The sequence below is a fragment of the Erpetoichthys calabaricus genome, chromosome 6 (genome assembly GCF_900747795.2).
Source record: "Erpetoichthys calabaricus chromosome 6, fErpCal1.3, whole genome shotgun sequence".
NCBI lineage: Eukaryota > Metazoa > Chordata > Cladistia > Polypteriformes > Polypteridae > Erpetoichthys > Erpetoichthys calabaricus.
This window is the reverse complement of record NC_041399.2, coordinates 71238007-71263249: the sequence shown is the minus strand read 5'-3', so window position 1 is coordinate 71263249 and position 25243 is coordinate 71238007. Positions and strand designations below refer to the sequence as shown.

At 37.2% G+C, this 25243-nt stretch overlaps 1 protein-coding gene across 2 annotated transcripts in view; it reads right to left on the bottom strand.

Moving 5' to 3' along the window:
• Nucleotides 1-25243, bottom strand: part of ttc39c (tetratricopeptide repeat domain 39C) — a 189929-nt gene that overhangs the window by 8432 nt on the left and 156254 nt on the right. For both annotated transcript variants that reach the window (XM_028803683.2, XM_051928874.1), the window contains 5 exons: nucleotides 23773-23882; nucleotides 18821-18944; nucleotides 8844-8941; nucleotides 5499-5603; nucleotides 1402-1440 (listed from right to left, as the gene is read on the bottom strand). In XM_028803683.2, the coding sequence (XP_028659516.1) occupies nucleotides 1402-1440; nucleotides 5499-5603; nucleotides 8844-8941; nucleotides 18821-18944; nucleotides 23773-23882 (476 nt within the window). The remainder of the gene's footprint in view (nucleotides 1-1401; nucleotides 1441-5498; nucleotides 5604-8843; nucleotides 8942-18820; nucleotides 18945-23772; nucleotides 23883-25243) is intronic.

Genomic DNA, 25243 nt, shown 5'->3' with positions numbered 1-25243 from the left:
GTATCTGTATATCGTTCTACAATTCAGCGCAATTTACACAAAGAACATCTGTATGGCAGGGTGATGAGAAAGAAGTCCTTTCTGCTCTCAAGCCACAAACAGAGTCGCTTGTTGTAAGCAAATGCTCGTTTAGACAAGCCAGATTCATTTTGGAACAAAGTGCTTTGGACTGATGAGACAAAAATTGAGTTATTTGGTCATAACAAAAAGCGGTTTGCATGGCGGAAGAAGAACACCGGATTCCAAGAAAAAACATCTGCTACCTACTGTTACATTTGGTGGAGGTTCCATTGTACTGTGGGGCTGTGTGGCCAGTTCAGAGACTGGGGCCCTTGTTAAAGTCGAGGGTTGAATGAATTCAACCCAATATCAACAAATTCTTCAGGATAATGTTCAAGCATCAGTCACAAACTTGAAGGTATGCAGGGGTTGGATATTCCAACAAGACAATGACCCAAAACACAGTTTGAAATCTACAAAGGCATTCATGCAGAGGGAGAAGTACAATGTCCTGGAAAGGCCGTCACAGTCCCCTGACTTGAATATCATTGAAAATCTATGGGATGATTTGAAGGAGGCCGTCCATGCTCGGCAGCCATCAAATTTAACTGAACTGGAGAGATTTTGTATGGAAGAATGGTCAAAAATACCTCCATCCAGAATCCAGACACCCATCAAAGGCTATAAGAGGCATCTACAGGCTGTTATATTTGCAAAAGGAGGCTCAACTAAGTATTGATGTAATATTTCTGTTGGGGTGCCCAAATTTATGCACCTGTCTAATTTTGTTATGATGCATATTGCATATTTTCTGTTAATCCAATAAACGTAATGTCACTGCTGAAATACTACTGTTTCCATAAGGCATGTCATATATTAAAAGGAAGTTGCTACTTTGAAAGCTCAGCCAATGATAAACAAAAATCCAAAGAATTAAGAGGGGTTCCCAAACTTTTTCATATGACTGTATTTACTTGTTTATTCATGTTCTGGATCCAATTCTTCCAACACAGGGTTATGAAGGGACTGGGGAACAAACCGAGGAACCTTGTGCCAATGGTAAAAATCTAGGCAGATAATGGGAGAGACTCCACATGCACCGTGTGAAAGGGGCAATTATATTTGGTTTAACTTTCTACAGATTATTTTGTTTGCGGTTTAATAATTTTTCTCCAGTGTGAAGTTAAATTCCATATGCAGGACTACCATTAACTGTACAAAGTAATGTCTCCTTAAAAATACAAATTACTACAGCTGTTTTATGTATGCTTGACATAAGTATTTTACAAAAATAGCTCTTTGTTGTATATGCAATTTTATAATACAACTTCCATTAACCTGAATGTGATTATACCACAAAATATCTCAGTATACTGACGGTTAGCATGTATTATACTTTACCTTGGCTTGAAGAAGTAATGTTCGTCCTCTCCCTGTAGTCTATAAATGAAATGAACATGCTACAGTTATTCCTTTTAAATGACACAAATTGACAGAATTTAAAAGTGAAATATATAATAAATGCAAAACTATATGATCTAGACAGCTTTGAATATAAGAAAAAGTGCAAAAATTATGAGCCTTTTCCAAGCTAACTTTTCTAAACTTTAAATACTCTTTTGAAAAATGAAAACTTCAGAAAAAGCTTATCAACCCACAAATACTAGATTTTTTTTAAAAAAGTCAGTAATTAAATATGTGAAAAGTTATATAAAAACAGTAGTGACTTGCATTTAGAGTAAGGTAGACACACACACACATCTGTAAACTGTCAATCACACTGTTTCTGAGTCCATTTAAAGAGAAATACAAAGGAGTTGCTCTCATACCAAACCCTCCTGTCTCAGAAGGTGAAAATATAAAAAATGGTGAGTTTATTTAACAAAAGAATAACACATAGGGAGCTGGGGGACAACACCCCACTGCTTCTCTGAGCTATTCTATACCAGTCTGCAACCTTGTTGAACAGACATAGTAGCTCACCCAACACAGAAAATCCCCTACCACTTACTCCCTTGTCCAGTGCAGTTTTAGACATCAGACCCTATAGTTTGATATGAATTTACATATCCATTTCTGGCCAGGCCTGGAACTGCTTTAAGGATAAGAGATGAATCTATAAATTCAAATTCATCTTTTATATTATCGTAACGGTTATAGGCCGAAGTCTATCAAAATATTGCAACCACTGGAAACTAGTTGAGCAATGATTGAATGATCACTACTACACTTGATTTATCACACTGTTGCAGGCCTCTTTCATGATTGTAACAATGCTGGGTTTTTCCTTTATTCCATTCTTTCTTTCCTGTGCTACTACATCCGCTCTTTCACTCAAATGCCCCACATTCTTTTTATTTGTCTTAATATTGTGACAAATACATCCTTTAAATTAAATCTGTTTAACCAAAGTATAGCTTATGATAATGAAAAAAAAGAATTCATTAAGATTACATAAAAGGTGACAATAAATGAAAGATCGTATCCTGACATAAATATCTAGGTGCTCTTAAGTTTCTGTTAATTTATCGAGTTAAAAGTTAATCTAAATACACTAATGGCTGTTCAGTCTCCCCAGTAAGTCTCAAGTTTTTCTACTGACTTCATTTAGCACCTTTTAGACACTCCTATATACGAGGGTAAATCAAAAAGTAAAGGTAGTGTAATTTTTTTTAACTTTTTGATATCCCCTTGTGTGTGTGTTTATATATACACAGTATATACAGAAGTTACAGTATATCATTTTGTGAGTATATTATATATATATATATATATATATATATATTGTGACAGATAGGGGGCACTGTCGTCCCTTGAACCCTCAGACCAGACGTCAGAAACCAGATAAAAGTCCAAAATGAATTTATTATTAATAATAATAAATGTGCACAATGCACTCTCCACTCCACAATACTCAAACAAACAATAAACAACACTCAATCCTCCACTCCCAGACGCTTAGTCACCCTGCCTCCCAACTCAGTTCAGTCTTCTGGGGTTTCCCATAATCCTTTTATAGTCCATGACCCGGAAGTGTTTCTGTCCCACAGTCCATGTGACTTTCTATCATTTCCGGGTCAGATCAAAAACTTTTTTTTTTCCATCCCGGAAGTACGTCATTTCTTCTGTCCATGTGATAGGGTCATACTTCCGGGGTGTAGGGAAAATAGTCCTTAATCCTTCTTGCAGCGTCCTCTGGCGGCCCCCATTCTCAGTTTTTTTTATTTTTAATAAATTTGCAAAAACCTCAAGTAAACTTTTTGATGTTGTCATTATGGGGTGTTGTGTGTAGAATTCTGAGGAAAAAAATGAATCCATTTTGGAATAAGGCTGTAACATAACAAAATGTGGAAAAAGAGATGCGCTGTGAATACTTTCCGGATGCACTGTATGTGTATATATATATATATATATATATATATATATATATATATATTTTGTGGGGAACAGCCCGGACACAGACAGGTAGACATGATTTACAGTCACCACACATTTATTTACACTATTTACAAAGTTCAACACGCACAAAACCCAGTGCCACAGCACCAATCACCCTCAGTCCAGGCCCTAAACACAATGCCTTTTCCTTCTCTTCAGGCCGCCTCTTTCCTCTCCTCCCGAGCTCTGTCCACTTCCACCCGACTCCAGCCATCGAATGGAGGGAGGCGGCCCCTTTTATACACACCCGGATGTGCTCCAGGTGTCTTCTGATGAGCTTCCACCGGCACTCCCCAGTGTGGCGGAAGTACCGGCTCCGCACCTGGAAGCACTCTGGGTGTCCCTGCTCCTCTTCCCCCCAGCACTTCCGGGTGTGGCAAAGTGCTGAGGTCCAGGGCTCCGTAGGTATTGGGGCACCTCCTGGCGGTGACCATGGGCCCCTACAGGGCTCAGCTTCAAAGCTCTGTACCCGTGGTCCCCAAAGCAACCAGGGTGGTCACCCCCTCGTGGTCTGGAGGAGGCACAAGCCCTCCTCCGGTCCTCCTGGGTACCACCCCCAGCCATGTGCCACAATATATATATACACACACATACACTACGGGGTTTTGCTCCCTGCCCACTTCGCTTGCCAACCCCCCAGCCTGCGCTACATGCCAGCCACTTTGTGTCTCTGCCGCTCACGTATGTGGATTTCACTTTCACCAAACAACATATCTTTTCATTCTCGCGGATTAACTGGGAAGAAACACTACTTTTCCCTGATGGCAACACGAAGTAGACGATCTACAAGTCTCCGACTTAAAGTTTAAATCCAAACAATATATTCAATCTGTTTTTGCTGTTCCGTTATTTCATCGAGTAATAATTTCAGTTTGTTTGCACTAATGCAATCTTTACTATCATTTTTTTTTAGACTTTCGAATTTTAGTACTTTCATTATCTCTAACCTGCTCTGCATGTGTACCGTGCCAACATTTTTGAATTCTTTACGATGTTGTACTTTGTCATCTAGTCTTTGTCTTTTATTTCTGGCCCCCGGTGTGGTTATATCTCTTGGCATAAAGTTTCATCCCAGGATTTTTACTATATATATAAGAATATATATATACTAGTCATTTAGCCCGTTATAATAACGGGCGCTAGAACAGTAGTGCATAAACATTAGTAGGAACAGTCTATATTAAATGGCAAGGGACTTTGACCTCATTCTTTTTGTTGGTCGTATTTTTCTTTCTTTCAGCCTTTCTTTTGTTGATGTTTATTTGCTGAGCTGACCGTTCTTCGTGGGCTGCTGCTGTGTATTGTGTGTCTTTAATTTTCTGTGACAGTGATACTGTCTTGTACGGCTGTATTCAATAAGGGCGCGCACAAAAAGGCGAGCTTCAAAAAGGTCACCTCAATTGAGCGCGCCTTTATTCGCTGCGCCCAATTGAGGTCGCCCTTTTGAGGCTCGTCTTTTTGCGTGCACCCTTATTGAAGGATACCGTCTTGTACGTCCACTGGCTTGTACATCCGTAATATACCTTTAATTTTCTCTGGCGGTAATACAGGCGTGTGCGTCGGTAATATGCCTTTAATCTCCTCTGACAGTAATACTGGCTTATATGTGGCTGTAATATGCGTCACTGTATTGTGTACCTTTAATTTCCTCTCGCAGTAATACTGGTTTGTATTTCCGTAAAACGCCTCTAACTTTCTCTGACAGTAATATCGCACCGTGCCCCGCGCATGCGCACTTCATCAGAAGACACCCACACATGGACACCTGGACGCACATAGGGATTTTATATATATAGATGTATATATAAAATGATATACTGTAACTTCTGTAGTCAAGTAAAAGAGAAGTTATCAGAATAATTCATCAATCAATGATCCTATAACTGCAGCAATGGGCAGAAAATGAGTATAATTGACAATGTCATAAACCAAACACTTTAGGGATTCAATACAAAGATGCCTCTGTAATTACTTAACATATTTACAGAATGTTTAAAAAAAGCCTAAAACTTATATACAGTCATAAATGCTTTTGAAAAATTAATTTCAGATGTTCTTACCTCTGGATTTTCAACAAGAATGCAGCCAAGTTCATAACACGAGTAAGGCTGGATGTAGTAATTGTTTTGCCTACCCAGCTCATCTCTTGCTGCCAACTGGAAGAACTACATAAAGATCAAATTAGTAATTTTAATTGCACAGCAAAAAAGTTCATTCTTACAAACAGTATTGAAATTATTATGTATACTTAGTTTGAATTTGAATATTCACTACTTCTATGCACCATATGAATGACAATAATCTTTTTCATTTGTTGAAATATTATTCATTTCACTTTCAGTGGTTACCATAGCTCACCATATAAGAATCAAAGTATATATGTAATACAAGAAGTAAATCAAGTTGTTTCTCTAATTGCAGGTCATCAGTTTCACACTTTCAAAAGAGTAATTCAGAAACTTTTAGGCTACCAGCTCATTCGTTTTGAAACACACTAAAAAGTACAGTAATAAATGGTCCCATTGAAACAGCCTGTTTCTAGAATGTATAATATGTTTGTTCAAAGTAACAGAAACACCTTCAGTTTCTGAATGATTCTGAATTTTTTGGTAAAAAATAATTTATGTGCACATGAACTAAAACAATACCTCAAAGTGCTTAAATCCCACTTTTGATCGTTCTATGTTTACGGTAACTAGATATGTGTTGCATATGAGGTGGTAATTTCTTCAGGCACATTCAAGGACTGTGCAGGCACTGTAACACTTAATGGACTGAGTTCAATATGTGGGTTCTAGAACCTTCTCAATCTATTTTAGGGTGTCAGGTGCCAAAGGCTACCTCACCGGGACTGGACAAAAGGATAAAAACAGATCTGGACAGGACTCTAGCCCTTCAAAAAGACCATTCTCACTCACTTCTTTGCTTGAGTAAGTCTGGTCCACGTAATTTTTAAGAAGTTGGACTTGCAAAACTATTCAGTTATAACAAAATGTTAGGGAATAACAGAAGTGAAAGGCAAACTTTATTACAGTGAGTTACCATTATGGATATCAGATGAATGTGGCACTCTGATGATAAATTACAAGGTGACCAGATTTTCAAAGTCCCAAACCTGGACACTTGTGTAGCATGTATGCCCATGCATAAGGTCCATCCTCATTTGTTTAATGCCTGCTTTATCTCATCATCATCATAGAAAGATAAAGGTGTGGGGGAAAAAAACACCTTAACAAATGAACACATTATGATTCAACACAGTGGTTGATGTGGAAACAAATAAACAAACACAAATACTCTGTTTTTATCTGGTTCTTTGTCCTCATCATGATGCCGTTCAAAATTTACACAGGTTCTTAATCAATGTTTCCCCCTTGGGAGTTTTTAAGTACATAGTTCTGAATCATAGGAAATTCTGCATGCTTGTTGTACTACTACAACACTCCATGAATGCCTCGACAAATGTTTGTGCATCATTTGAATAACTAAGTGAGTCTGACAGGGGTTAATCCACTTATCATTATGGTCCCCACTGTACAACCCAAAGCACTGTAGCACAGGCAGAATAATACTGGTCATGGTCTTGGGAAAGCTGTTACAACAACTGGGAATTTTCTGGGAGACCAAGTGAAACACCTCCCCAGAAGGAATGGTGGTTTGTATAAAGGGACCTTATAGTTTCTACATTGATGATTTGAATAATTTACTGAATTTTGTAGCTCTGAATGTATCACTGGGTAACACATTACACAATAAGCCAGTGATCTGGAGAGCCTCGACTTTATTCATGATATCCATTATGATGTCTGCACCATTAGTGATGTCAGATGTGAGTGGCCTGGACTGCCGTGAATGGGAGCCAGATTGTTTTAAGCAGTAAGTCTTGTTTCTGCCTCAGGGCTGTTGAACACATAAATTCTACACAGTGGTTGTGTGTACAACAGTGCAAAGCAGACAATATTCTAAAACAGCATATCATAAGGATATTGGGTGTAATGATGTGTGGTGTATCTGCAATACCCAGTCATTCTCTGCTGTTTTATTACCATACTATGTTTCATGTCAGTTGTGTTTGGTGCCATTTTTCAATAAGGCAGAGCACAAAGACATGTTGTTGCTATCTTCTGGAAATACCTAAGTCACAACAGTGCTGCTCTGTCTTCAACATAGCATGAATGGGCCATCTACAGTATGGTCTATGGCTTCTGTGGTTCACTTCCTTCCCGGAAGAGAATTGGCACAATATTTCATTGGATAAACCATAAGAAATTTGAATGCTTTCATGCCACAAGCATTACTACTTTTATTACAAACCACAGCAGTTTTATCTTTTGCTGCTCCTGGGTGTAAATGAGTGTACATTGTGCAATATAGTATATTCAAACATTGGTTAGATTATGACATTTGCAATCAGCCAGTAACCAAAATAGTAGTTTATTCTATCTCAGAATGGAACACTTCAAAATAATGCAAAATAATGATGAAACCAGTATGATTAAAGTATAAAAATAATTTAATTCTAGCAGATTGTACAGTCAACCTGGTAACAAACAAATGCCTAAGGTAATTTGAACAAAAATGTACAAAATGAAAACTGTCAATAGAGCAACTGCTATTATGTTTAAAGAAGCTAACCAGGAAATGCATATCCCTTACTGGAGTAAAATCAAAAACAAAAAGAAGCCTTTCCCGAAGATCGAAAGTACAACTAAAAAGAAAAGGAAGCCTTTTCTAAGTGTTGTGAATTGTTTTTCAAGCCAGAGGGTTTAGCCATAATTGTAATCAGACAAAAATTGCAAAGAGACATTCACCAAAATTCTATTATTTTACCACAGAGAAACTAGACAAGACAAAAGAGCTACAAGTTAAAACCAGAGCAGTGAAATCAAGGATAACTGCGCTTCTTCACTGATCAAAACCCCATTATCTGCCCTTAGATGGCGATGTGACACAGTTGAATATGAAATGAAAAGATAGGAAAATCTTTTTGAAAACATTAAATAAAATTCTAACTCATTAAAAAAAAACAAATTTTGAAAATTAAACTTCATAAATAAAAAGTCGTAGAAACAAAAAAAAAATTATCTGAAGCACCAAAAATTGGAGCTTCTAATTTCAGTAATAATAGTAACAGTAATATTACAGATCTATAAAATCTAGTCATAAAAAATGAACACTTTTCTTAATGCATACTGGAGAATAAGCAGATACAAATGAAGAGTTATCACAATAATACCATCTATACCTTTGGTAATTATTGGTCTATATCTATAATTCATTTGAAAATGCCTTTACCTATCAGATGTAAAGTGTATGGTGTAAAGAGGAGGAAGGTTTTTACTTATGAAAGTTTTTAAGATCCATGAGGTTCTTATTTCTTTTTAATAGATTATTTCAATACATACCTGGATAGCATCTTCGAAGTTACCTAAACATTTGTGAATGGCACCAAGTAACAAGTGTTTTAATCCAGCATATGAAGGGTCAGTCACTTCTTGAAGAACTGGAACACACATATGAAAGAAGAAAATTACACCAGGGCATCAACAGTACATATTAAAATGTATGCAAAAGTAGAGATTAAAATAGTTATTAACAATCCAGTTAGGGGTGGTGCAATGGTAGCGCTGCTGCCTTGCAGTGAGGAGACCTGGGTTCGCTTCCCGGGTCCTCCCCGTGTCTGCGTGGATTTCCTCCGGGTGCTTCAGTTTCCTCCCACAGTCCAAAGACATGCAGGTTAGGTGCATTGGCAATCCTAAATTGCCCCTAGCGTGTGCTTGGTGTGTGGGTGTGTGTGTGTGAGCTGGCGCCCTGCTCGGGATTTGTTCCTGCTTTGTGCCCTGTGCTGGCTGGGATTAGCTCCACCCCGTGACCCTGTGTTAGGATATAGCAGGTTGGAAAATGACTGATTTGACTGTCATTTTAATTTCATTTATATTATTTAATATCTTTCCACTAAATAAATATAAATGAAAAAGGGGTTTTATTAGCAGTGTGCATTTGTTGCTGTGCACATTTTTACTATGTGTTTTTCTCATGTGCACTTTTGTTGACACCTATTTGTAAGTGTGGTATTGTCCCTCATGCAATTGTTATGCTGCCAACTAGAAAAATTTAGGGACTGTAAATAGTGTTTTTTCCCTATACATTTGTGTTTTTTGTTTCTTTCAACTTTGCTTACTGTATATGTTGTGAAATTGTTATTTCAATGTGTGATGGTTAAGTGTTTTTATAGTTTACCTCATTTTTTACAGTTATGAGATTTTATGAGTTGATTATTACATGCAGATTTTTTTAGCAGCAGTGCTGTTCATATGCCCTACAATTTTTTTTATATTATCTGATGCAGAGGTTTTGAGTTGGTCTCGTCCGTTATAGGAGACCGACGTCTGAAGCAGAGCTCCGCTAGCAGAGGCTTTATTTTCCCACGTATTTCATATTATTTAGAGGTATCCTGTATTTAACCTGACCAAGAAACTTCCACTACAATATACAAGCATGAGTAACAAGAAGAAAAGTCAGAAAGAACCGGAAAAGAAACTTAAAGCTGCATCAAAGTCTGGACAGACATCCGGCCCGAGTGCAAGGTATGGCCTCTCGGAGACTGACCTGGAACAGGCAGACGAATGCGCAGATTTCCTGGGGCCCTGCTCCATTGTATCGTCTCCAGTCGAGAGTGAAAATGGGAGCGAAGGTGCAAGTGATGCAGGTTGTGATGGATCGCCGATTTCTGGGGATCATTTGAGACTAGAAAAGGCCCTGCAGGATGTGCTCTCATCTACTCATCGCGAGCCTGCTGCACCTGTTGTAACAGGAGCTGCATTTCCACTCGCGGAGCATGAAACCCGAAACGAACTGTCCGAACTGAAAGAGATGATCGCTACACTGGCCACTGCCATGGCTACGGCCATAAATGAGCTTAAGAAGGATAACGTTGAGCTTAAGAAGGCGAACATTGAGGATAAGAACGAGCTTAAGAAGGATAACAAAGACTGGGAAACACGTCTATTTAAACGTTTTGACATGAACTTTAAAGGCATGTTGGAGAAATTAGAGGAACACATTGAAGAAAATAGATCCAAACTGAAAATGCTTGCCGACCAGATTAATGACGTTACTGATCAGCTGGATGACGTTAAGCAGGCATTCACGGCTCGAGTTGAAACAGCGGAACAATTGGCGTCTAACGCCGATGAAAAAGCTACAGCTGCGAATTCCGAAAGCAAAAAACTCGGAGACAGACTTGCGGCCCTGGAAGATGGGTGCAGAAGAAATAATATAAGAATTGAGGGTATACCTGAGAAACGAGAAAGCTCAAGCCCAGTGAAATTTGCAGTAGAATTACTCTCTAAAATAATTGGAGATGATATTAAACTCGACATTGAGATAGCAGCTGCTTATCGCATATACAGATCAAGCACCTTTAAACCCAGGTCTTTTATTGTCCACTTCGAGTGATTACGATGTAAGCTTGATGTGATGGCACTTCTCAGACACAAGCAAGAGATTATATTTGAAAATAATCTCATTCGTATTTTCCCCGACTTCTCACCATTAACAGCTGCAAAACGCGCAGCCTACTTTAACATTAAATAGCTGCTACAGAAAGCCGATATCAAATACAGCCTCTTGTATCCCGCCAAACTGAAAGTGGAAGTTCAAGACCAATATTTTGTATTTTCAAGCAAGGAGGAAGCTGAAAAGGAACTAAAGAAGCAGTTTCCGACACTCTTTTGAAAGTTAATAAGGAGCTGTATTCTGTCATGGCATGGGAAGGACCTATCATCTGCTGTTGGATCCACTTTTAAAGAGACTGGTATTATAATTATACATCCTTTTCTTTACTTGGACACTATATGTTTATGTCTTAATTACAGTTATAGACGTGAGTGTGTGGAAGTGTGGAAGTAATTAAAGTAGGGTTTAATTTTTCTTTCTTTTTTTTTTTTTTCTACCTTAAAGTAGACTGTTTAACATCATACCCTTGGTTTATTGCTAATTCTACGATTACATTAGGATTTACTATGTTTATCCTAGAAAACTTTTTAAAATCATTCCCAGGGTTCATTATTTTATCATCTTAATATCTTAAAATTGCTGAAGATTATTTTAAGCTTAAGGACTGTTAACGATTATATTTTTGGCAGATAGTATTTAGACTTCAGCTGCAATAGATATCTCTAATTTGTTTCAACTCTCAAATGCCGCTGCGGGGTGGGGTTGCTTTGTTTTGGACATGCTCTGTCTCTTTGTATGTCAGAGGACCGGGACATCACAAAGTGGGATCAAGCCTCATGTGGGGAGGCAAAATGGGGTGGGGGGGAGGGGAAGGAGAGCAGGCTATATCTAATCTATTCTTCTAATCCTTATAACTATAAATATCAACGCAACAATGTGCTGCTATATGGCAATAACTCATGGGGAATTTTGAAATTAAGATTAAAACTGCCTCACTACCAGTTAAGAATATAAAATGACATTAAAAACTCAGAATCAATGTCTCCATGATGGGACAGTTAACTTTGTGAGCTGGAATGTTAAAGGCCTGAATCACGAATTAAAGAGAAAGAAAGTATGCTCTCACCTAACAGGCTTAAACGCTAAAATAGTATTTTTACAGGAGACCCACTTACTAAGCAAGGATCAGTTCAGACTGCAAAAAGACTGGACTGGCCAAATGTTCCATTCTAGCTTTATAAAGAAAACTAGAGGTGTGGGAATTCTCATACACAGAACAGTCCCATTTGTAGCATCAGATGTAGTATCGGAACCCGAAAGGAAGATATGTGATAGTCATGGGCAACTTATTTAACAGTAAAATGATTTTGATAAATGTTTATGCACCCAATGTCGATGATAAGGAATTCATGCAAAATCTATTTGTATCCATTCCCAATATGAACACTCATAAAATTATAATGGCTGGGGACTTTAATTGTGTTTTAAATCCACTCTTAGATAGGACTCCTGTGACAGGGGGGATGACATCTAACACTGCAAAGACAATTACACAGTTTTTAACTGACCACAACTTATCCGACCCCTGGAAGTTTCTTAACCCAAACTCAAGAACATATCCGTTCTACTCACCAGTGCATCATAGCTACTCAAGAATTGATTATTTTTTTATAGATAATAATTTCCTGCCTACGATTAAATCATGCAAATACGACAATTGTTATCTCCAACCATGCCCCTCTACTCTTGGAGCTAAAATCATTAAGCCCCTCACACTCACCTCGTAGATGGCGTCTTAACCCTCTTCTATTAGCAGATGAGAACTGCACAGAATTTATATCCAAACAAATCAGCTTCTTCCTAGAGACAAACACACCCTCAGAGGTTTCTGCAGGAACACTCTGGGAAACTCTAAAGGCCTTCTTAAGAGGACAGATTATTTCATATCTTTCCCACAGAAATAAATTAGAAACCAAGAAACTGTCAGAGCTAAGAAGCGAAATTACTAGAACAGATGAAGAACAAGCCAGGCGTCCAAGTGAGGCTCTTCATAGGAAAAGGCAGGCCCTGCATACAGAACTCAACATCTTGACTTATAAATAAGTTGTTCAGTTTCTTTAGTTGTCAAGACATCATTACTATGAACACGGAGGAAAAGCTAATAAGCTTTTAGCTCAACAAATTCACAAACAAGAAGTCCGCAATACAATACCAGTAATCACCAACACCAATGGAGAAGAAATCACTGACCATAAAAATATAATGCACACATTTAGAGATTATTATAAATCCTTATATTCTACTGAGTTCAAAGAAGACAACACACCACCTAATGCATTTCTGGATACATTACAGACACCACAAATAGATGCTTTAAGCTCTGTGGAAGTGGATAAACCTCTGACGCTAACAGAATTACTAGATGCTATAAAATCACTTCAAAGCGGGAAATCAGCAAGCCCTGATGGTTACCCTGTAGAATTTTATAAGAAATTCTCCACTCAGCTAGCTCCCCTCTTATTGGCAACATTTACAGAAGCTAGAGACAACCAAATACTACCTCAAACATTTCGTCAAGCATTAATCACCGTCTTTCCTAAACAAAATAAGGACTTGTTACAATGTGCATCATATAGACCAATTTCACTCCTGAATAATGATGTTAAGATACTCTCAAAAATTCTAGCTAGAAGGATGGAGAAAGTGCTGCCCTCGGTAATATCACAGGATCAAACTGGATTTATTAAAGGCCGACACCTATCTTCCAATCTCCGACGCCTGTTTAATGTAATATATTCACCAGCAAAATCAAACACCTCAGAGATATTACTATCATTAGCCGCAGAAAAAGCATTTGATATGATTGAATGGAACTACCTTTTCACTGCATTGGAGAAATGTGGGTTTGGCCCGAATATTTGTGCATGGATCAAACTACTATATACCAATCCAGAAGCTTCAGTTTGTATTAACATCATTTGTTCAGACTACTTTAAGCTAGAACGTGGCACTAGACAAGGATGTCCCTTGTCACCACTGCTGTTTGCAATCACCATTGAACCACTGGCGGTTCACTGTCCAAATTCTTATCAGATAAAGGGGATTATCAGAGAAGGACTGGAACAGAAAATCTCTCTACAGTAAATGCAGATGATATGGTTTTATATATATCAGACCCAGAAAACACTGTGCCTGCAGTTTTAACACCAACTCACAGAATTTCAAAAGATATCTGGTCTCAGAATTAATCTGAATAAAAGTATATACTCTTTCCAGTGAATTCACAAGCATATAATATTAGATTGGACACCCTACTTTTTACCATAGCAGATCAGTTTAAATACCTAGGGGTAAATATCACAAGTAAACATAAAGCTCTTTATCAACAAAATTTTGCCGTCTGTATGAAAAAAATTAAGCAAGACATGCATAGATGGTCAACCCTTCATCTCACTCTAGCCGGAAGAATTAACGTTAAGATGAATATCCTTCCTAAACTTCTTTTTTTATTTCAAAACATTCCAATATATATCAATAAATCGTTTTTTAAACAATTAGATTCAACAATAACCTCATTCATTTGGAACTCAAAACACCCACGTATCCGAAGAGCGACCCTACAAAGACCTCAGGCAGAAGGTGGTATGGCTTTACCTAATTTTCAGTTTTATTACTGGGCAGCAAACATACAAGCCATAAAAACCTGGACACAAAAAAATGAACATAGACGGGCTTGGTCTGCAATAGAAGTAAAATGCTGTAGTACCTCTCTTTATACTCCCTGCTCTGCGCTCCAATAAATACAAGTTATCGCAAATATACTAATAACCCAATTGTGCTTTACTCACTCAGAATATGGAACCAACTTAGAAAGCATTTTAAGATGGAAAATCTTTTATCCGTGGCACCTCTGCAAGAGAACCACCACTTTCAACTCTCGCAAACATATCCAGTTTTTAATACCTGGAAAAGATTTGGGATTTAAATGCTCAGAGATCTTTATATAGACAACATATTTGCATCTTTTGAACAATTACGTTCCAAATTCAACCTCCCAGCTACACATTTCTTTCACTATCTTCAAATTAGAAACTTTGTCAGACAGAAACTGCCTGATTTTCCTCACCTCGTACTCTCCTCCATGCTGGAAAAAATAGTGCTTAATTTCGAGGAATTAAACACCATTTCCGCATTATATAAAATCTTATTAGAGTCCCTACCTTTCAAAGACCCAAGAGGACATTGGGAAAAAGATCTCTTAATCAATATATCACAAAAGAAGTGAAAGGCAGCAATGCAGAGAATTCACTCGAGCTCCATAAGTGCAAAACATAGAATTATTCAACTAAAAATTATATATCGAGCTCATCTGTTTCGCTTAAAACTGTCCAAAATGTTTCAAGGGCAAGATCCAACCTGCGAACGCTGCAACCAAGCTCCTGCCTCACTGGGTCACATGTTTTGGGCCTGCACCAAACTAACATCATTTTGGACCAAAATGTTTAAGTGCCTTTCAGACAGCCTTGGGGTCACAATTCCTCCTAACCCATTAACAGCTCTGTTCGGGGTTCTTCCAGACGGACTTGAAGCGGAAGGACAAGCAAACGGTGATTGCACTTACTCCACTTTTGGCACACAGACTTATTTTGTTAAATTGGAAGAATCCTAACTCTCCTCTTATAAGTCAGTGGGAAACCGATGTTTTATATTATTTGAAATTGGAAAAAATCAAATTCTCAGTTAGAGGATCTGTACAGAATTTTTTCAAAACCTGGCAGGATCTAATCAATAATGTTTTAGAATAAGAGAAATAATTATTACCGTTTTATTTCCCTTCTCCATTTTTTTTTTATTTATTTACCTATATATATATTTCTTCCTTTCTTTTGTTTATTTTTGCCCTATTAAAAAGCCCTAAGTAATTCTCCTTTGGCTAAGCTCTCCTTCTCAAGGGTGGGGTTTGATTTGTCTTTAATTCTTTCTTGCTATGAATTAATCCATATGTATGGAATGATTACAATAAAATTAATAAATAAAATATATATATATATAATTATCTGATGCAGGCAAATTAACAGTGGCCTTCAATTGTGCACTTCTTAATAGGATTTTACAGTTGGTAAAATTTTAATTATTAGATACTTGGACTCCTTTATCAAATGCATATAACGGGCTATAATACATTAAACTGGCATGTTTTAAAGCTAAAACCCATTACTTCATCAAAGTGTCTTTCTGACATCTTAATCAACAATATGTTTGGCTGACTTTCATTAAATCAACAAAGAGTGTCTTTTCTTTTTTTGCTTTGTATGCATTGATTAAAAAGCCAGTAGATCCCTTATGCATGTAGATGTTGGCTTGTCATAAACACGGGGGTGGAGGAGAGGGGAGACTGGCTGGATGAGCAAAATACTGTAGGCTACAACATAAATACTGATGAATCCATTTGATCGTATTTAACAGCCTAACATTGATAACACTTGAGTTTAGAGATTCGTCATTGACATTGAGGACTGCAGAAATGCTTTTATTTAATTGAAGCACTGATGACTCAGACACATTTGAGAAGCTTGGTCTTCGATACTGTAGCATTAGACAATTTTATATGTGTTATTCTGTGTATTCTGGGGTTGTGACTTATGAGGATTCTAATGTTAATGTTTGGAATTTTATTTACAAAGTAAAAAATGTAATGTAAATAATATGTAGTTTGTTAGCATTTTTATTTTATTTATTTTTGTGATGCCCTCTGGTAAGTCATGTGACAAGGTGAATTACACTGATGATGTCATAGAAGTGACTTTATAAATATGGTGGCGTTCATACTACACATTATCCCTCAGTGAATAAAACCACCTCAAAGAATTTTTTCTGTTAGTTAGCTTATTTCTTAAGTAGGTCCTAGTGGTAGGATTTTGCTGTTTGTTTTGACTTTGCTTTGCCTTTAACACTTGAGTATGTCTTGTCCTTTTGTTTTTTGTAGTCTCGTTTTATTTTGATCTTACAGTTGTGACCCTTGCTTTGCTTGACCACATTTTGTTCCTGTTATCATCTCCTAGTAGTTTTAGAGCTCAGAATAATCTCTAGGCACTTAAATGTCTCCATAACAGTTGCAGAACAGAGTGGAATTTTTTAATACTATATGAAATGTGTGCTACTTTGAAGTTTTTCACTTTTTTTCAATTTTCAATAAATAGGAAATATTTGTGCTATGTGAAATAACAACAAATACATTATTTGCTTGAAACTTCTATTTTTAGTTAATTTTTCATGGGAACAACAGGAATAATAATATTAATAGTAATAATACTCCAGCTGTCACCATCTGTGCAGGTTACTTATTAGGCTGATGTGTCAAGAACAGATCTTCTTTATAAGTACCCTGTAGCAATTCATAGAATCAAATGTAGGTAGTATAGATTTATTAATTCAGTTTTATCAGTGTGACTTTTCTTTTAGGCACTGATCTGAGATTGGGGGCATTTCTCCCTCAACTTTAGAACTGGGGACTAAAGTACCTAAAGCCACCCCATAGAAATTGCCTATGCATAAAGCCTGCCTTCAGTGGCTATAAACTAAAAAGATATATATGCCTAGACATTCTATTCGGTATTTGTAATAGGTAAATCTGAACTTAATATGGATAATATGTAGTTTTTCATTAACAGCTTTGCAAATTCTGGATATAGCTGTATAATACTTGTATAATACTGTACTATAACCTGGATAAGCAACATTACACCCGGATTGCTGATTGCTGTTTTTACTTCATATTCAATATCCATTCCATCCATCCATTTTCCAAACCCACTTATCCATGGCTGTGATGTGGTAAAGCTGAAGCTTATCCTGGCAAGTGTTGAGTGCAAGGCAAGAACAATCTCTGGATGAGGGGCCAGCCCATTGCAGGTGAACACATTCACGCATTAGGGCCCATTTAGCATTGCCATTCCATCTAACCTGCACCTCTTTAGACTTTGGGAGGAAACCCACATGGACTTGGGGAGAACATGCAAACTCCATACACTGGTCTACTTGTTGCGATGCAGCCGCACTACCACTATGCCACCATGCCATATTTTATAAAAATTCCGAAATTTCCTATATCCATACGTGCTACATTAAATTTATTGTGAGAGATAACACAGCTATTCAGCATTATGTGGTGACTTTTTTTTAACATACTGTATTTAGAAATGAATGATTACTATACTTAGGAATTGTGCATTAGTTTGTAATTTACATCACATGATGATTCTTTTAAAACTGCTTACATGACCGTAGGAAGCAGGAAAGTTCAAATAGCACCATGACCCACACTGGAAAATTTCAGTATTGCTATAGCAACTTCTGCAATGTCAGTGTAAGTCCAGTATGTCGAATTACTAATGTATTTGCAGACATTCTGATGTTTGTAGCTTTATGTAATAACACAACTTCTGTCTGGCCCCTTCATGCCAGAAATACAGTAATTTTGATATTGTCCAAACAGTATGAAAATGAAGCAGTTTTATATGCCACAAATAAACACTAATAAAGTCAGGAAGATATATAAAAAATACAGTAACATTTAAACCCCCAGGAATGTTTTAACATGGTGGTTTGTATCCATGAAATATACCTTGGAAATGTAAAGATTATACATTAAATAAGAAAGGGAAAGGTAGCTGAACTCCATTACTGGTCATATCTTGATTAGTTCTGAACATTACAGTGTTGTACAAATGTTATTAGCGCAATTTGTATTTATTTAGAAATCTTAAGGATATACATTTTATTGACATTCTTGGTAGTTTGTTATTTAGTATGTTATCCATCTGTTTTCTAAAATAAAATAAGACATAATTTGGCAGGCACGTAAAATATAGTCTTATTTTTAAATAATAAATGCTTAAGTTAAAATGTTAAGACATATTTTTACCTTGGCTCATGTGCTGAAGTTTGGAAGATGAGCAATTAGGAAGTGCCTTCCACAGATACAGCACCTCAATAGCAGCCAGAATGCATAATTCCTTCGTGGGAGACTGTTTTCTTAGCTTCTCTGCCTGTAATGAGGTCAGCTATATTAGTACAGTATATTGTCCTGCAATAGTTCTTATGACTTTCTCTGACAAATTCACCTATACAGTTACTATATTATCTAATGGTCACAAACAATAAATAAACTAAAAAAGGACATTCTACAAATGCCTTTAAAACACTTGCCCATTCCTAAAACATTATGGACCTGTAATTGATGTACAATACATCTATCACAAATGACTTGAAATCAGGATACACACAAAACAGCAAAAATAGGTGCAGGTCTCTAAATATCCAAAGTCAGACCAGTATGCTTGAATGAGGCTCAGCGCCGCCCTGAAACATCCATATAGACAGCATGCTCTTTAACCTCATTCACATGCAATCACAATGCTGCAGAACTTACTGGCAGGTACAGCAGCCTTCTACTTGAAGCACCATGACACTGCCATCTTCAATGAAAAGTATCTGCCTGTGCTCTGCATTTAAGTGCTCAACATCATGTGCAACATTGTATGTCCTCTCTTCTGTGTTGTGGGGGACAGGGAAAGGTGTAAGGCACCACGTTCTGAGCGGGTAGTTGCTATTACCTGGCACATGTAATGACATGATTGTTGTTACAGTGAATAGTACAGGCCATATGAAAAACTAAGGGTTCACCCAGTTACCTTACCAACAAGCCAGCCACCACATACACTACCATCGTGTCTGTCAAAGCTATTTTGCCTCAAAATATATTAATCAAAGGTTGACCCAGGCCAAAGTCCCAAGACGTTTGTCAGTCTCATCATGTCACCACAGATGACTTGTGTGTTAATAGAATGTCACTGCTCACGTCAAACAAAAGCAGCTTCATTCTTGCTTGGTGCCCTTATTGCAATATGAATGTGGTAAATAGTTGTGATTATGTTCGAAGAATAAGACACTGCTGTCAACTGTCTTTTTAGGCTGGCAAAAGCATGTTATGTTTTAGGTATGTGGACCCACACCATATAAAAACTGCATGTAGCACCTTGCTGGTTGGTTAATGGCTTCCAGCAAAGCATTGCAAAGTGAAGTTGGGCTGAGATATTCTTGACCTGTAGGCTAGTTCCCTGAGAAGTGACAACAGGTAGCTGATACAAACTGATGAATAACCAAAAATGTTTTTCAGTGCAAAGGACACTAAAATACTGTCTGTATATCATATTCATCACTTTTGAGGTGTAATATGCTTCTCACAGCAATGCACATTATAATAATGGCTTGGTGATACATATTATTGTATGTGAGTTGTCTTTTAGCTGGTTTGGCTGCATTTCCCTACTTGATCAAGGGTGTCGTCATTTCCCATTTTCTCTGAAATGTTGCTTCCAAGTGGGTCATTGTTGCTGTAAATACAGTATATACATGCTCCCTCGTCAAGTTTTCTTTTATAAATGCCACTGTTGATGTAGAAAGATTGCATATGTGCATTTCAAGCCTCTTTTTTGTGCATACACAAGCTTTAAAGACGAGGCCTCTAGTCTGGAACCCAAAAGCAGGCTTCACCCCAGGCTGCCAGACCCCAAATAGGCAGGCTACACTGCCTGGGTCTACTCTGGCTCAAAATGGGACACAGGCTTAATATTCAAAATATTTTTAAATGTTTAAAAAAAACACCCTTCAAGAAAAGTGTTCATCATAAAATATCTGGCTTAAGAAGAAAATGTCAAACAAAAATATTTATCATTGAAGAAAGCATTTAAATTAAGAAAAGGGAGCACAAAAATCAAGGCAAAGTAGAATGCAAAACAGATCAAAGCTTAAAATGCATTCCACGACAAAAAGGTCCCAAATCACAAACCAAAGGTAAAATACATATAAACAAAGCAAAATATCATTGACACCAGAAAATCCACAAAAGTCCTTACAACTATTAAAAACTCATTGCTGATCTGGTGGCCTGAACCTCTGTCTGGACTTACAGTGGTGTGAAAAACTATTTGCCCCCTTCCTGATTTCTTATTCTTTTGTATGTTTGTCACACAAAATGTTTCTGATCATCAAACACATTTAACCATTAGTCAAATATAACACAAGTAAACACAAAATGCAGTTTTTAAATGATGGTTTTTATTATTTAGGGAGAAAAAAAAATCCAAACCTACATGGCCCTGTGTGAAAAAGTAATTGCCCCCTTGTTAAAAAATAACCTAACTGTGGTGTATCACGCCTGAGTTCAATTTCCGTAGCCACCCCCAGGCCTGATTACTGCCACACCTGTTTCAATCAAGAAATCACTTAAATAGGAGCTGCCTGACACAGAGAAGTAGACCAAAAGCACCTCAAAAGCTAGACATCATGCCAAGATCCAAAGAAATTCAGGAACAAATGAGAACAGAAGTAATTGAGATCTATCAGTCTGGTAAAGGTTATAAAGCCATTTCTAAAGCTTTGGGACTCCAGCGAACCACAGTGAGAGCCATTATCCACAAATGGCAAAAACATGGAACAGTGGTGAACCTTCCCAGGAGTGGCCGGCCGACCAAAATTACCCCAAGAGCGCAGAGATGACTCATCCGAGAGGTCACAAAAGACCCCAGGACAACGTCTATAGAACTGCAGGCCTCACTTGCCTCAATTAAGGTCAGTGTTCACGACTCCACCATAAGAAAGAGACTGGGCAAAAACGGCCTGCATGGCAGATTTCCAAGACGCAAACCACTGTTAAGCAAAAAGAACATTAGGGCTCGTCTCAATTTTGCTAAGAAACATCTCAATGATTGCCAAGACTTTTGGGAAAATACCTTGTGGACTGATGAGACAAAAGTTGAACTTTTTGGAAGGCAAATGTCCCGTTACATCTGGCGTAAAAGGAACACAGCATTTCAGAAAAAGAACATCATACCAACAGTAAAATATGGTGGTGGTAGTGTGATGGTCTGGGGTTGTTTTGCTGCTTCAGGACCTGGAAGGCTTGCTGTGATAGATGGAACCATGAATTCTACTGTCTACCAAAAAATCCTGAAGGAGAATGTCCAGCCATCTGTTCGTCAACTCAAGCTGAAGCGATCTTGGGTGCTGCAACAGGACAATGACCCAAAACACACCAGCAAATCCACCTCTGAATGGCTGAAGAAAAACAAAATGAAGACTTTGGAGTGGCCTAGTCAAAGTCCTGACCTGAATCCAATTGAGATGCTATGGCATGACCTTAAAAAGGCGGTTCATGCTAGAAAACCCTCAAATAAAGCTGAATTACAACAATTTTGCAAAGATGAGTGGGCCAAAATTCCTCCAGAGCGCTGTAATAGACTCATTGCAAGTTATCGCAAACGCTTGATTACAGTTATTGCTGCTAAGGGTGGCCCAACCAGTTATTAGGTTCAGGGGGCAATTACTTTTTCACACAGGGCCATGTAGGTTTGGATTTTTTTTTCTCCCTAAATAATAAAAACCACCATTTACAAACTGCATTTTGTGTTTACTTGTGTTATATTTGACTAATGGTTAAATGTGTTTGATGATCAGAAACATTTTGTGTGACAAACATGCAAAAGAATAAGAAATCAGGAAGGGGGCAAATAGTTTTTCACACCACTGTAAATAGGCAGAGTGCAGTCCTCCAGCAGTACATCATGGTGTCCTCACCCCCAAAGCTCTACTTTATAAGGGTACAGAGCTCATAATTAAACATGTAATAAACATAACATTTAAACAAACTAATATTCAGCACATAATAACAAAGAGCATAAATAATTATAAGATACAGAATAAGATCTAACAAAACATAAAAAATACACTTAAAACAGCAATTTCCATGAGCCTGGGATAATGCCCTGGACAAATAATAACAACTAGACTCCGCAAAGAGAAATAAACCCATAATTATCTGCTTTATATAGAACATTTGCTATCCATCAAAATAAGGTGCTTTACAAAACAAAATTATAAAACAATATTAAGAACAACAAAAACAGTTAACTGTAGTAGTTAAGAAAACATTTCTATATCTTGCCTATGGCATGTCTTTCTATACACAAATATGCTTTTTTACTGTAATGTACTGCAGTAAAAGAGTCGGACACTACTGTTATCTTACAGATAATTGAATGAAATATTACCTGGATATGTAATGGAAGATTTGAAATTTACGGTACACTCAATGTTAAAAGGAATATACAGAGGCACAGTAAGCTTTTCATGAGTTGAGAGTGTTGTTATTAATTAGCTGTAGTATATCTACAGAAAAGCTCTGTTCGTAAGAATTAATTTGTGCGCTTGTCTATAGTCAAAAACGCTTTCAGTAATTATCTGTAAGTAGAGGTTGCTATTAAGATGCAGATGGAACCTAAATTACGTTTGCCATATGGCTCGAGCAAAACAGTTATATAGATAGTTGCTTTATGGCCATATGTAACAAAAGCAAACATGCTGAAATTTTCACTCTCATTTTACTTATTTGTGAAGACCATACTTTCCTCCCCATCTTCTTATCTGCTATCCCCTAATTTCTGAGTTTCTGTGGTCCATACTATTTAGTAAGATGTAACTGTCAGTTCCACACTGTTCTATCCTAAAGTGGTGTGCAAGCTTTGCTATCTTATTAGTTTATTCTGTACTGTTGATTTGTTTGTATTACTGTATGCTGTAGCTGTTTTTCATATGTCCCACTAACTTTACTAACTGTTTTAAATTTGAAAGGTATATGTCAGTTTATTTATTTAATATATATTACTAGACTTTCCAAACACAAATGGTCCTTTTCATTTACTTTATAACAGCAGTTGCTATACAGGCTGTTTTAAGAGAAAGTCCAAACAAGTCCAAACAAACTATGAATTCTGCTTGCTTCAAAAAACTATGAAGCAAGGTTAACCCCACACATACCTTTTTCAAAGAAAATTGTTCAATCTGATTGTTCTTCCGTTTGAAAAGTTTCTGAACCTCTTTAAAAACAAGCGTTGCCCCTTCCAAATCACCTGCAGCTCCCTGGCACACTGAAACACAGTAGATATTTTCATATTTAGCTGAAATTGTGGTAAAACATATGAAATAACAAATTTTGGGGAATCTGTAAGTATGCCGGACAACTTAAGTTGTGACCATTTAAAGTTGTACGCTTACATTTTATGATGATAAATTATTACAAATCTATGACAGGAACATTCATCCTGACTTTAATCATAACTGACAAAAATAAATAATAATGTTTCTTAGGTAACTATATTACATTGTAGATACTTCTACTTCTGTGCATCCTTCCTCTTGCTTTGTTTATTACTTAAAATCATTTTATAGTCCTATACCGATTTTTATGAAGCACTAACACATGATAAACAGGTCAGGAGTTGAAAGCATGTGCAAATAAAAAGTTGATGACCTTCATATACACATATTGTTGTTAATGCTAGGCTAAGTAAAGAAATCAAGAAGGATATTAGATAATATGTATTGTCCTTTAATTTTCAAACTCACATAATCCACTTTACGGGCATGTGAGGTAGAACATTTCACCCCAGAACTGTAATGTTGTTGGTCCTGTTTCCAAAAAAATAGACATAACAGTGACTTGTAATGAGACTTATAAACAGCCGTTAATACATTCCTGCACAAGGAGAAAGCCTAAAAATACACTTTCAGATAAAAAGGCTCTTTGGCCTAAACACAGTTTTATTTATTAAGTAAGACATACTGTAGATGTCAGAATAAAATGAATACATATCTGAAACCGTAGTGTGAAAAGCATATAGTTAGGTCCATAAATATTTGGACAGAGACAACTTTTTTTCTAATTTTGGTTCTGTACATTACCACAATGAATTTTAAATGAAACAACTCAGATGCAATTGAAGTGTAGACTTTCAGCTTTAATTTAGTGGGGTGAACAAAACGATTGCATAAAAATGTAAGGCAACTAAAGCATTTTTTTAACACAATCCCTTCACTTCAGGGGCTCAAAAGTAATCGGACAATTGACTCAAAGGCTACTTCATGGGCAGGTGTGGGCAAGTCCGTCGTTATGTCATTATCAATTAAGCAGAGGGTGAACTGCAAGGTGCAAACCACTCATAAGCCTCAAGAATAGAAAGGCTAGATTGGACTTTGCTAAAGAACATCTAAAAAAGCCAGCATAGTTGTGGAAAAACATACTTTGGACAGATGAAACCAAGATCAACCTCTACCAGAATGATGGCAAGAAAAAAGTATGGAGAAGACGTGGAACAGCTCATTATCCAAAGCATACCATATCATCTGTAAAACACGGTGGAGGCAGTGTGATGGCTTGGGCGTACATGGCTGCCAATGGCACTGGGACACTAGTGTTTATTGATGATGCGACACAGGACAGAAGCAGCCG